At 52.7% G+C, this 13,262-nt stretch overlaps 1 protein-coding gene across 1 annotated transcript in view; it reads left to right on the forward strand.

Moving 5' to 3' along the window:
- Nucleotides 1–10,701, forward strand: part of PPARGC1B (PPARG coactivator 1 beta) — a 51,541-nt gene extending 40,840 nt beyond the window's left edge. The window contains exons 6-12 of the mRNA XM_069868961.1: nucleotides 428–464; nucleotides 884–948; nucleotides 1,388–2,153; nucleotides 2,573–2,642; nucleotides 3,410–3,531; nucleotides 3,907–4,061; nucleotides 5,739–10,701. Coding sequence (XP_069725062.1) covers nucleotides 428–464; nucleotides 884–948; nucleotides 1,388–2,153; nucleotides 2,573–2,642; nucleotides 3,410–3,531; nucleotides 3,907–4,061; nucleotides 5,739–5,842 — 1,319 coding nt within the window. The 3' untranslated portion in view covers nucleotides 5,843–10,701. The remainder of the gene's footprint in view (nucleotides 1–427; nucleotides 465–883; nucleotides 949–1,387; nucleotides 2,154–2,572; nucleotides 2,643–3,409; nucleotides 3,532–3,906; nucleotides 4,062–5,738) is intronic.
- The last annotated feature ends 2,561 nt before the right edge of the window (nucleotides 10,702–13,262 follow it).

Below are 13,262 nucleotides of genomic sequence, written 5' to 3' on the forward strand. Positions count from 1 at the left end.
CCTATGCATGGGGAGCTGGGGGGGCATGTTCTCATTTTGGAATGCAGTTTCAATTCATGGGAGCTTTCTGCCTCGATTTCCCCATCTTTATAACAAGATGAAGGAGTTGGTGTAGCACTAACCCAGCAGGGACCAGGCTGCCCTATCCCTCTGGGTCCCTCTTCCCCACGGGCTCACCTTGTGTCTGGGCACTGGGATTCAGCTGCCCCAGTCTCCTAAAATAACAGCTATCTGCAAGCAATTTGTGAACATGAATGGCTCAGCCCTGGCAGTGTTAGCCCTCCTGCAGACACTGCAGAAAGTCCATGGTCCCCAGCACCCTGGCAGGCCGGGGCGGGCAGAGGGACCCCAGCTCTGGCTGCAAGCACCACGGGCATGAAGGGAGCACAGCTCTGCTGGTAACCCTGTTTCTCTCCCTGCCTTTCAGAAACACCCAGGTGTCTCACGCTGTCCTTGGCACAAACGTAAGTGCGCACATGGGGCTAAGTGAACCACGCTGGGACTGGAAAGCCGCCTCAGTTTGTCTGGCTGGGCGTGCATCTGCAGTCAGCAAGCAAAGCTGCCTTTGCAGAGCAGACTGAGCCACGCAGCTGAGCGCAGGGCTGCGGCCATCGCTCGGGTGCAAGGAGCTTGGAGAACCCTGGACTGAGGGCAGGGTTTTTAATGTGTGCCAGGGTCAATGTGCCCTGGAGCTCTGGTTGGGACAGGGAGGGCACACTGCTCACCCCATTGCCCCTTGCACCTCTCCATGGGGTTAATCCATCATGCTCTAGCCATGGTGGGAGGGCTCACTTGTAGGCAATTTTCTTAGCTTCTGTTTGTTTTCAGGGGGCTGTGGTTCACCTCAACACCTTCTCTTTCCTTATTTTCTGCCCTTCTCCAGTGATTCAACCTTTGGGAAGAGGAACTTTGAGCCAATGCTGACTGTGGAGCTGTGTGGGACAGCAGGTAGGACAGGGCTTTAACTTTTTAATTTTGCAGAAATCCTCCCTGGGAGGGGACAAACTTACCCTAATTCAGCCTGGAGTATCTCCCAGCCCAGGAATCCCCATTTGCACTACAAATGCAGGGGACTTCTGTGTGCTGCCTCTGCTTCCGAGCAACAAGGAAGCTGCATCCTTCAGTGATGCTAGTGTCAGGGCGATGCGTTTGGGTTGGGGGGGAGTTCAGGGGACCCCTGTGTGAGCCAGGAGGGAATGGAGAATCCTCTGGTCCTTTCTGGGATCAGGTATCCCTTTTTGCCCAAGGTCTGCTGGATGGATAAGGCTGCAGGGGGCCAAGCAGCCTCCGTCCCTTGCAATGCTTAGTGCAGCCCAGGCACTGGGGTGGGCTGGGGCAGGACGGTGGGGGCAGAGCTGACTCCTGCCCTTTGTTTGGGGGGGTTCAGGTCTCACACCGCCCACCACTCCACCATACAAGCCTGCCGAGGAGGACCTGTACAAGCCAGACATCCCCCAGGAGCCAGGGAAGGAGGACAGGACAGCCCCCAGCCCTGGGGGCACAGGGGATGCAGGGGATGCAGCGGCCTCTCGGAAAGCCCCCAGGAAGCATCCTGAGAGGACAGAGCTCTTCGCCCACCTGAGCCGAGCAGCCGGGCGCCCTGCGCTCCCGGAACAGCAGGGCATGCTCAAGCGGCCCTTCTCCCGCTCCTTCGGGGACCACGACTACTGCCAGGTGCTGAAGCCCGAGGCTGCCCTGCAGAGGAAGGTGCTCAAGTCGTGGGAGCCCCTGGGCCAGGTGGAGATGGAGCACAAGAGGAGGGTCCCAGCTGCCCACTACCAGGGGCTGGACCTCAGCGGCAAGGAGGCAGGCAGCGAGATGCTGTGGAAGGATGGTGTCAAACAGCTGAGAGACCAGGAGATCAGAGCCAGCTTAACAAAGCACTTTGGCTTTCTGGACAGTGCTCTCGATGATGAGGACATGGTCTTCTGCAAGACCCCCGAGTATGACACTGTCTTTGAAGACAGCTGCAGTGAGAGCGGCTCCCCTGTGGAGGAGGAGGAAGAAGAGGAGGAGGAGCATGGTAACACCAAGCTGTGTCTGCAAAGAAACCCCCTTTCCAGGAGCAGTTTGCATTCCTCTTCCCGGAGCAGATCCAGCTCGGGGTCTTCGTGTTGCCAGTCCGAATCACCCACAAGCAGGCACCCCTTCAGGTACAGGGTGGGGCGCAGGGAGGGCACTTGGGACCCTTCTCACCCCCTGCAGTTTTGCCCCAGTGCAGCTCTGTCTTTCTCTGCTTTGCTTGCCCAAGTAATAAAGATGCTAATTAAGGAAAGAAAAACGCTTGAAATAATTGGTACTACATCACCAGCTGGTGCAAACATCAGCCATGGCCAGAAAAAGCACCACTGGGGCAAAACAGGGCATGGACGGGGCCTGAGCCATGCCTGGGAAGGGGTGAGTGTCAGCTGGGAACCCCCTCCAGCATCTATTCAAACAGACTTTCCAGTGTCCAGAGTGCCCACTTAAGCACTTCTGCAGACACTGCATGTCTCAGCTTCTCTTTGACATCCAAAGCTTTCCCCACTGGATCCTCCACTCCCTGGATGACCTCCTCTCCCTCGCTTCCCAGGTGTGAGAGTGGCGAGCAGTGTCAGGGCGGGCACCGAGGCCAGCTGGAGAAGAGACGGGAAAAGGCCATCGTAAGTGAGCAGGGTTCCAGCACTGGGACAAAGCAATCCCCAGCCCCCAGTTCATCTGCTCCAGAAATCAGTGGTGGGGCCCGTTAGCCCTGGCTTCAGCATCTCCTGGTGCAAAGCCAGTGTTAAACAAGGACATGGGGGTGGAGAGGGGAGAGCAAAACCCTATGTGAAATGGAAGTTGCCGGTGATAGGCAATACACAGAGTTCTTGGCACAGAAATGCCCAGAGCATCCTACACCAGTGCTTCAGCATAGCTGCTATTGGCAATTAGTGGGCTGAGCTAGGGAATCCTTGAAGCTGCTCAGCGGTTACAGATGCAGACCTGCTGCAGTGTGTGCCAGGTGGGAGCCGGGTGGGAGCATGGTGAAATAACTTGGTCCTCTGTACTCTTGTGGACTCACCCACGTGCACTCACACATGCCTCCAGCATTTTTTTTTCCTGCAATTCAATTAAATTTTTCCCCTAGGAATTCTTGGGAATATTTCCTAGCATCTTCACTACGAGAAGCTGGGAAAGCTGCCGGAATGCAGGAATTGCTGTCCCCTGCAGCAGTGGTGTCCTAGGGTGACACTTTAGAGCTGGCTGGAGCACAGACAGCCAGACCATGGAGGTGTCAGGCTCTGTCCGTGGCAGCATCGCCCTGCTGCAGCCTGATTCCCAGCACTGGCTCCTTGGGGCTCCCCGGCAGCCCTGCGTTTCCAGTGCCAGTTGATTGTGCAGAGGCACGGGGCTCCTAGAGCCTAAACTCTTTCACTTGCTTTGCCAGGGAGAAGGCCGGGTGGTGTATGTTCGAAACCTCTCCAGTAGCATGAGCTCTAGCGAACTGAAGAAACGCTTCGAAGTGTTTGGTGAAATCGTGGAATGTCAGGTCCTGTCCAGGACCAACAGGTGGGTGACAGAAGAGCTGCAGTCTGGCGTTCTAGTGACTACAGGCAAGCCCTCTCCTGCGCTGCATCAGCCCTGCTGGGTGGTGCAGGGTCACCCTGCATCCCGCTGTGCCTGTGCCAGCGATGCAGTTGTGCAGGTGGGGTGAAGTGCTCTGCACCGTGCCAAGCCCTTTGGTCAACCATGCAGTCTCAGGACTTTGGGGGAGGTGATGCAGTGTGTCCACAAGTCCTAGGACGTGCAGAGGGCTGGTAGGATGGCAGTCTGGCAGGATGGACAGATGGCAGGACGGAGGGACAGGGGTGTAGTGCTAGGCAGAGTCACATTAGAGGGGCTGTCGGGCCTGTCACATCTTGAATTCTTTCTCTGGTTGCTCAGGGGGGATAAATATGGCTTCATCACCTACCGGTATTCAGAGCATGCCGCCTTATCTCTGAAGAATGGCACCTCACTAAGGAAGAGGAACGAACCTTCGTTTCAGCTCAGCTCTGGTGGCCTCGGGCATTTCTTCTGGACCAGATATGCTGACTTGGGTAAGACAGCAGGAGCAGCTTTTTCTGAAGCATCCTGCTTATCAGCACAGAGCTGTAACGGCGCTTTGCACTGCTGAACCCTAGTCATGCAAGGATCCTAAACATCTTTAAAACCTGCAGGGAAAGAAAGCCCACCAGCTTTTCTATGGCTCACAGGACTGCTCTTAGCTCAGTCAGGTGGTTTGGGAAACTGTGGAAAGAAGAGAAGCAACTGGGATGAGGACCCAGAGTGTGTTGGCTGCAAAATGTAGCATCATTCCCCTGGACTGCTGGGTCTCTGCTGTCCATCCTGTCTCCACTATGTTTCTACACAGCACTGGATCCTTTCCAGTGGCGAAATCCCCTCCTCATCATTAGAGAAAGCAGTCAGCAACATCTCAATAGCTGGAGAAGTGATCTGGGTGGTTTGCTGCTCTGAAGGACAGATTCACCACACTGCACATACACTTTTAAGCCAAAGTGACATCATTGTGCTATGGTTGCAGTAACTCTGTGTGTGCTGTTTGAGCTTCTGCAAAACCTCCTGCCTCACTCAGTGACTGCATTAGCCAGGGCTTCGCTAGACCCCCTCCTTCGGTGAGTGGTAGTGTTGAGGGACAGGAGCTAGTCCTGCAAGAGAAGCCTGGTTCAGGTTTCACTCAGCACTCGTTGCTGCGATCTTCAGGTGTTTCATGAACACTGCACGTTTATTTCTGTACCCTCCATAGGGAGTTAACCGGTTCTAGTATTCTACTTCATGCATGAGAGACTGAGGCCCAGAAAACAAACCCCTGATCTTGATCTCTAGATGCCTAGACTGACACAAGTACTGCCCAGTCTGACACAAGTATTGCCCAGTCTTTTAGTACCTTATAATTTCTCATCTGCTCACAGCAGCAATCCCTGCGACTCTGGTTGTGGGCAGAATGCCCGTTGTTCATCTAAATAAATCCCAGGGCCTCTCATTTTGGGCATAGAGAAGACAGAAAACAGACAACTATGATAAAGATGTTGGCATGAGGGGAGCAGGGCCAGAGCTGCCCCCTTGCACAGGAGAAACCCCTGCCCCGTGCCTGTCACCTGCAGATTGCTGCAAGGTCAGCACTCAGCCCCTGACTCCACAGCCTGGCTTCATTCTAAAATCCTGCTTGCCCTGGTGCAGGAGCAGGTGGAGCGCCCACAGGCAGAGGTGCAATGCAACCATGCCATGCATGGCCCATTCAAAACCAAAAGGGTTAAGCTGCTGTTAATTAGGCAGCCTTATTACTGGCATTTGCTGAATTTCCCAGGCTTTGCAGTGGCACTGTTCAGCTTCTTACAGAGGGCTGCAAGCAGGCACCCCCTTCCCCTCACCCAGCACGGCTCCGTCGGGGACAGCCCTGTGTCAGTGCCTTGGAATTCACCTGCATCTGGCAGATTTTTGTGCACCTGGGAATAGGTGTGTGGTGTGTGACCTGCCAGGCTGGGCACTGCTACAGCCCCTCTGCCCTACGGCTCCTTGTTAATGGGGGAGAGACAGCACCATCCCCGCTCCCTTTTGCCTCATCCAGGCTGGCTTTGCAGTGCCAGAATACAGCGCGCTGGTAGTTGGGGAGTGAGCAGTGCCCTGCTGTGCCTCAGTTTCCCTCCCCACCATGCAGTGAGCCCATTCATGCCCCGCTCTCTGACCTGGCTGCCTTGTGTCCCTGCTGTTCCCAGATTGCAGTGCAGAGGAGTCCTCCCCAGCTCCGGTGAAAAGCAAGTATGAGACCATGGATTTCGACAGCTTGCTGCAGGAGGCCCAGCTAAGCCTGCATCGGTAACAGCCTTAACCTTGGAGGAATACCTCAATACCTCAGTCAAGGCACTTCCAATATGTTTACGTTTTCAAAGAAATTATTCAGTCTATGGAAAGCGAGAGAGAGCGAGAGAGAGCGAGAGCACGCACACGCGAGAGAGAGACTGCTGTCCCTTCTGATCGATGTTTACATTGAACGAAGCTGCTTCTGCCTGTGAGTCCCCATGGTGTTGATGTCTCACTGCCACACATTAGTCCCCCCGCTTCTGACTGGTTGTTTTAGGGTGAGCCTAGGAGCCCCCCGGCCCCTCTCCCCCTTCCCGGCCCCACTTGGTGCTCCCACCGCAGAGTTGCAGCTGTGTTCACCATAACATTTTTTTGTCTGTAGTGTGTGATGATGAAATTGTTAATTGTGAATAGAATCAGGATTATAAACTAATTTTTAATAGAAGAGAAAAAAAGAAGTATATACTTAAAAAAATGTATTTATGGCTCAGATGTACTGTAATTCAGATTTATTGTACCGCTTCCTTGATTTTTAACTATGCACTGTAATGAGGCACTTGCCACTCAGCAAATGAGGGGTCAGAGCAGAGTCACAGAGCCAGCGTTCACCTGTCGGCCACAGAGGTACTCACCTCCCCCACCGGCAAACTGGGGTGCTCAGTGGATGCCTTGGGGTCACCCACTTTGCTGTCAAAGCCATTCTTCTTGATTGCATGGCCCGAGCATCCTGAGCCCCCCAGCCCAGCTGGGTCACGGCACCCAAATGCTGAGCTCAGTCCTGGCACGTGATGGAGCCAGTGGGCAGTGGGGCATGGCAGCCCTGCACCATTCTTGCCGTGAGGCCAGGAAGCTTTGCAGGCACGAAGAGTAGAAGGATGCACTGCCAGGGGGCTGCGGGACTGATGCCTCAGCTGTCCACTGCCTTTGGAGCCAGGAGAGAGAGGCCTAGGGGCTGGAGCTAGCCTGGCTTGATTCAGTGAGTCGTGCCAACACATCCTGGGGCGTGGGTGCCTCCGGATCCATGCAAGGGAGCTGGCTTCTCTCCAGCTCCTTGGGTGGCTGGGAGACCAGCTGGGCTGAGCGGCTTTGCTCCTCGCTCGCTTCCACACCTTGCAAAGCAAGCGGGGCGAGAAGACCTGTCTGTGATCCGTGCCCGGCAGCCAGCCCGAAATCCAGAGGGGCAGGGAGGCAGGAGCTGGCACAGCAGCCGTGCCGAACACCCTCCCCAGCCAGTGCCCTGCCTGCTCTGCCCAGTACCTGATAAGCCATACACTTCCCCAGCACTCAGTTGGCACCCAGGACCTGTCCCCCACACCCTGTGACATGCTCACCCTTTCTGCTTCTGGCTGGGGACCCTTGGGGCTGCGTGGCAGTGCTGGATTGAAGACATGCTCATGCAGCATGCCTGGCTAAATTCATTTGCAAACTTGCCTTCTGTCTTCAGGCAAGGTGGGAGGGAAAGAGGGCCCACCACTGGCTGGAGCAAACCCCACCATGGGCTGGCCAGAGGCACCATTTTCCTAACGGAGCAGGAATCTTGCTGCTCCTCAAACCATCATCATTGTCTCCATTTATTTTTTAGACCCAGAGACCACTAGGGATTCAGCCATCCTATGTAGATAGAATATTATAGCCTTAACTCTGCCAATAGATAGATTAGAGTCTCCTGGAGTCTCCCCTCGACATGACTTAGGTGTTATATTCTCATTTCTCTGATGTGGATACTATTTCGTCTTGCAGGGATTATGACCAAAGCCTCCAAAACTGCATGAGATGCAATGCCGAGAGCCCAGGTGCTGCCGGGGTGCCCCTGTTTGCAGCTGATCTCTGGCAGGAGATACCAGCACAGTTACCTGGTTGTTTCTCCTTACTTTCGGGGGAGCAGTGGTTCTGATGAGGGCCCACAGGACACTGCGGGGTTCAAACTGTGGATCCCTAACCTGCCACCACTGACGATCACTGTCAGGGAACAGTCCTTGTGCCATTTCACTCTCGGCAGCAAGGTTTGGTGTCCTGCCACAGATTCCCCTCAACTTCTCATCCCACTCTTGCAAACACAAGTAGCTCTGGCCGAGGCTGAGCATCTGCTATTGGCAATTGCCTCATTGTAGCTTTGCCTTTTTCTGTCCTAGTATTTCCTCACAACGACGATGTTTACATGTGATTGCTGTAAAGCTTATGTAGAATGTATATAGCGACACATTTAGGGTGGGTAGTACTGTCCTGTGCTGTGCTGATGTTTTTCAGAAAACGATCAATCCAAAAAAAAACAACAAAAAAAAAAGCGTAAAGTAAGAAGTGGAATTCTTCCACCTCCCACTCAGCCGGGGGCACTGAGCCCCGTGGCCGGATCCTGCTGGGGATGCATCAAGCATGGCAGAGGGGAAGAGTTGGTGCAGAGCTGGGGGACTGCAGAGCAGGGGAGCCCTCTCCTGGGGGAAGACTCAGTCGCTTCCCAAGCGTTGGCTTCGATGTACCCAGATATAAAATTTCCCATCGTTTTCCCGTGGCTGAGTGCCCCAGGTCAGCCTGCAGCCCTTGGCCGTGCCCGGTTCTGGATATCACAAGAAGGCAGGTGCTTGGGAAGGGGAGGGCTCGTCCTGCACAGAACTGATAAGTACTGCACCCATAGGGTAGGAGGAGATGCAGTAAGTGGTTTTCATGGTGCCTGAAACCTATAAGTGAAGGTAGGGTGGGTTTTTTTCGTTAGGGTTTCTGGGGTTTATTTTCCCCCATTAAATCATGATGGATTGGTTTCCCTCCTCCCCCAAGAATTTTCTCCAGGGCTTCTGCACAGTGTGCAGAGGTGTGGAAGACGCAGAGGCACAGCTGGGGCTGGGGCAGCTCTCTGCTGCTGCCAGCACCTCCCAGCCAGGGGCTGCAGCAGAGAAACTGGGGGGCACACACTGCCAGCCCCCAGGCTGTGTGCTACCTCTCCCAGGGGCTTCCCCCAGATGTTAGGATTAGGTGAGAGTAGAGGGTGTTCAGCTCAAGAAACACAGGTATGAAAGCCTGCTGGGAGTTAGAATCCCTCATGCAGGGTTTGCAGTGAAAAATAGGTTTCCACTTGTTTGGGTTTTTTTTTATTTAAAACTAAAGGTGTCTTTAGCTTGCAGTGCTTGAATCTGCAAAGGGTGGGAAGGAGAGCTCAGGGCGAAGAGGCAGGTGAGAGCTCCCTCCCTTAGCAGACGGTGACTAAGGGGAAAAGGGGACAGCAGCAAAGCAAAGCCTGGGCACTGCGCGGTGAGAGACAGACTGTGTCCCTGGAGAAGCTGGCAGCACCCAGCCCTTTGCAGGAGCTGCCGGGGCTGGGGAGCAGGAATTGCTCCCACCCCAAGGATTTGCTTTACGTGCCACCCAGCCTGTGGCATCACAGGTGCCCTGGCATGGGTGCAGGTTGGAGCTGGACACCCCGAAAAGGGAACCTTTGCACCCCAGCCAGGGCTGTGGGGCAGGCAGGAGTGTTACTTCAAAGAGGAACTGGGAGCAAAAGGGTGTCTTATGGTAGGCAATACCTAAGGAGGAGATTTATTTTTTTAAAAATATATAACTATAAAATGTCCCCTGGTAGTCTTCTGCAGGTACTGTGGGGAAATGCTGAATGTGAAGAGTTTTGTGATAAAAATGCTCCTTTGCTTTTTTTGCACAGTTCTGCCCCAGGAAAGCTCATTGTTCAGGGTGGGTTACTGGGTTTCTGCCTGGAATCCAGTGGGTCTCTAGGGCTCCGCAGGAAGGAGCAAATGTTTCTGAGTGTCTGGGCTGAATGCAGAGGACAATCCCAGGTTTTAGGTTCGATGCTGCCCCAAAGAAAAGATTCCTTTCGACTCCTACTCAGCGCAGCTTGCTGGGCTGCACATCCTCTGTAACAAAGCAGCAGCTCAATCACCACGTTACAGTCTTGAGTGTCCGATTTCAGCACTGGTCCATGCAAAGGAGCATCGCAATTGCAGACCAGCACTTATTTTTTTTTTCTGTTTTTCTTTGTTTTTTTCTCTCTTTCTCTTGGGAGGTATGCTGAACACTGAGATACGTCATTGTTCATAGCTGAGCCCTGACACCCTTTCTGTTCTAAGCGTTGCAGTCCATCCCTGTCAGTCTCAAGCAATATAGAGCCAAATGCAGCCTTTGGGTTTCATTCTCTCCCCGCACCCACCCTGGGGTCGGGATGGTGGCAGCAGCCTGGCTGCAGTGCCTACAGCACCGAACCGAGAGCCACGATGCGGTCAATACCGAGTTGGGGAGGGAGTGTATGTATGCATGTGAAAAAGAGAGAGAAAGATTCAATTGATGCATTTCTTGAGAAAGGTGTAAGAATTTCACCTAAAAAGGGGCACATCTGCTTTGTTATTTATAAAAAAGAAAAGCTAAATTCTGTCTTTTTCTTCTTTTTTTTTTTAAGTAAAAGGAGACTGCTAATTATTGTTAGGGGCCAATTCTGCCTCCCTTCCTCATGCCGAGTAAGTACTACTTAACTCTGCACTTTTCAACTTGCAGAGTAAGTAAAACCAGCAGAATTGATCCCTCTGTGGTTAAGAATCAAGTTTTTAGACTGTTTTTTTTAATTGGTAGCGTTTTTTTATATTTCACTTAATTTTTTTCCCCTGTTCCGTTCCGTTGTGTCCTTATTTATGTAATATACTTTAACCTTAAAAGATGGCATGTGTTCTTATGCCTTTCTTTTACTATTATTGTTATTATTTTTAAAAAGAGATTTATTTCTAGTGTGATTTAACTGTCTACCTTCTAAAACAAGAGAACGCTTTCTTGTATTTTTACATTGTCAGATTCTATAGTTTCATAGATAATTTAACCAAATCGCTCAATGTATTATCTATATCTATCCGGTGGGTATAAAAGTTCTATTTTAAATTGTGTAAATACTTCAGAACTGGCTTCTTTTTCCAGACTCCTATGCTGTGGAGTTACTTGTTTACATCAAAAAGACTGTAGAATCTCTACGCTCATGTACTGTAAATAGTGAAGTGATCTGCCTATAAATAAACGATAACATATACTATAAAGTGTCAAAAAAAAAACCCTGAATAAGTCTATGCAGCTAATACTTCAGTTTATTAGTGCAAGCCTGCTCTCTTGCTTTGCAGAAGGTGCTCTCCTGCATCTGCCTGGCTGGCAGTGGGATGGTGGGGGATGTCTGGAGCCAAGGGGTTTGGCAGAGCCCCCCAAATCGCTCGCCCCAGTGTGGCATCACAGCCAGGGATGTGGCTTCTGCAGGGGAATAACCTTGTATATGGCTTCTTCCAGTTTAACTCCTGCTGGGCTCCATACACTGGACTTTGGGAGCAGTGCTGCTGTTGCAAGACCCATCACTGAAGAAACTCCCTCAGACTGTGGGGTTTAAGAATTAAGTGGGGCGCACAACTTGACCTTAAATTTTCTCGAGCGGGAGAAAGAGCGCAAAGGGCTGGATGGCAAGAAAAAGTGGGAAAAGATTCCAGATGATGATGCAGCAACCATATGGCTCAGGATGGCACCTGTATAGGCCCCTCGGTATCAGGAGATTGGTCCCCTGGCAGCCAGTCTGCTCTCCCAGCCGTGGTGGCCGAACTGCTGTTTCCTAGTGCAGCATGTCCTGGTTGACAAGGAATCCCAGGCTGCAGCAGGGAGAGGATGGGGAGCCCAGACAGTTGGCAGCAGCGTGGGGTCAAGTCCTCCACAGCACCCAGCACCAGCCCTCGCCCCTGCAGGGGCTCACCAGGTCAGAGGGGTCGCGCTGCATTTATCCAGAGCAGGGTGCGGTGATGCTGCCGGTCGGGAGAACCTCAGTGGGCCAAAAGAAGGAGGTCTGCAAGGTGCTGAGCTCTCCCAGCTATGATTTCTTTGGCTGATTTGCACTGATTTAGGCAGTGGCTCTAGACCTGTCCATCTCTGGTGCAGCACAGCCAGCGGGAGCCCAGTGCGGGTCCTCCAGCCCAGCCACAGAGCCAGAACCAGCCTTCCACCTCAAACCCAGACACTCATCCCTACAGCTCCTTCACCCTGAGTGGACAACTAACGAGAAACCCATTTCCCTGTTGCTTTCTAAAGAAAATGGGCTTTAGGGCCACCAAACCAGAATAATTTTCTAAGATATATCATGGCACAACGACAACACCAGGACCCGTTAGAAGATGAAATCGCAAGGAGGACGTGTGGATTCCCAGCTGGGGCAGCTGGTGTCAGGGTGCCTGGGTCAGGTGCAAGCAGGAGGAGAAGCAGGGAGCAGGGCTCTGGGATGGACTGAGCTCCCAGGACAGAGCAGGGGCACATGAAGGAGGAATCCACAGGGAGTAACAGACCCACAGCTGAGAATTGTCCTTCCAGCCTGACCCACACCAGCCAGAGCTGCATTCCCAGGGAACCTCCTGGAAAATAAAGTACTAATGCTGTTCATCAAGTATTATCCTAGAAGCAGATCTAGAGAAGGAAGGGAGCTGTTGGTGAATCACAACACCAGTTCAGCAGCTTTGTGAGTCTGAGCAATTACTTTCAGCCATTTGAAAAAAAAAAAATCAACAACAACAAAATAGTTATTCATTTTGGTATAACTTTGTGATAAAACAGCTTCTTTTCACACAGCTGCTTTTGTGACTAGGGACAACTTTTGTTGTCGGCCCGGATTGATTGGCACCTGGCAGGCAGTGTGGGAAGCAGGTAGGCAGCGCACACAAGGCAGCAGCTGGCACAGCAAGGGCTGCAGGGGCAGTAGGGCAATGCCACCACCTGCCCAGCTCAGCGGGGCTGGCGGGCTCCATAGGCTTGATGGGACCTCCCCTGCCCCACAGGCAAGAGGGTTGCATTAAAAGGGTAAAGGGGCTGATGTGTGCCAAGAAAAGCCCTTCCAACAGGTTTGTTTCTTTGCCCCCAACCAGCTCAGGGACCTCTCTGCCTCTGGTTCCACTGTACCTCTCTCTCCCTCTTTCCAGTGGAGAGCTTTCTTCAGGTGCTGCTGGTTTGGGGTCTCACAATCTTTGTTCCCTCTTTCTCTACCCCCTTAGTCCTTGACTGGATGTATTTCAATTTTTCATGCACTGTTTCTGCCTCCAAATACCTTTTCAAACACAGACTGCAACCCTTCATGTTCCTCAGCAACCTCCTGCAGGTAAGAAGTTCCTCTCCCCACTGGCTTTTCTAGCACTAATCCCACTCCCTAAAAACCTTACCACCCTGTTGTGGTAAGGGAGGGAGCATTCCCAAGCTCCTTAGGTTTGTAGGCTCTTGCTGCATAGTGGGTCACACCTGGTGGTGTCCCAGACGCTTTGATGACCAGGGTAACAGCAGCGAATCTGACTCGGCTGCAGTCGGTGAGGAGCTGGTGCGGGGCTCTTGGGAGGCAGCTGGCTTTGCACATCAGTGTCAGGGCTGCTGCCTTTCTCCTTTCCTAAGCACCTCTGCTTCCCTTTCAGCTTGGCATCCACAAAGACCCCTCCTTGCTCCTGCAA

The sequence above is a fragment of the Phaenicophaeus curvirostris genome, chromosome 15, assembly GCF_032191515.1.
Source record: "Phaenicophaeus curvirostris isolate KB17595 chromosome 15, BPBGC_Pcur_1.0, whole genome shotgun sequence".
NCBI classification, from domain to species: domain Eukaryota; kingdom Metazoa; phylum Chordata; class Aves; order Cuculiformes; family Cuculidae; genus Phaenicophaeus; species Phaenicophaeus curvirostris.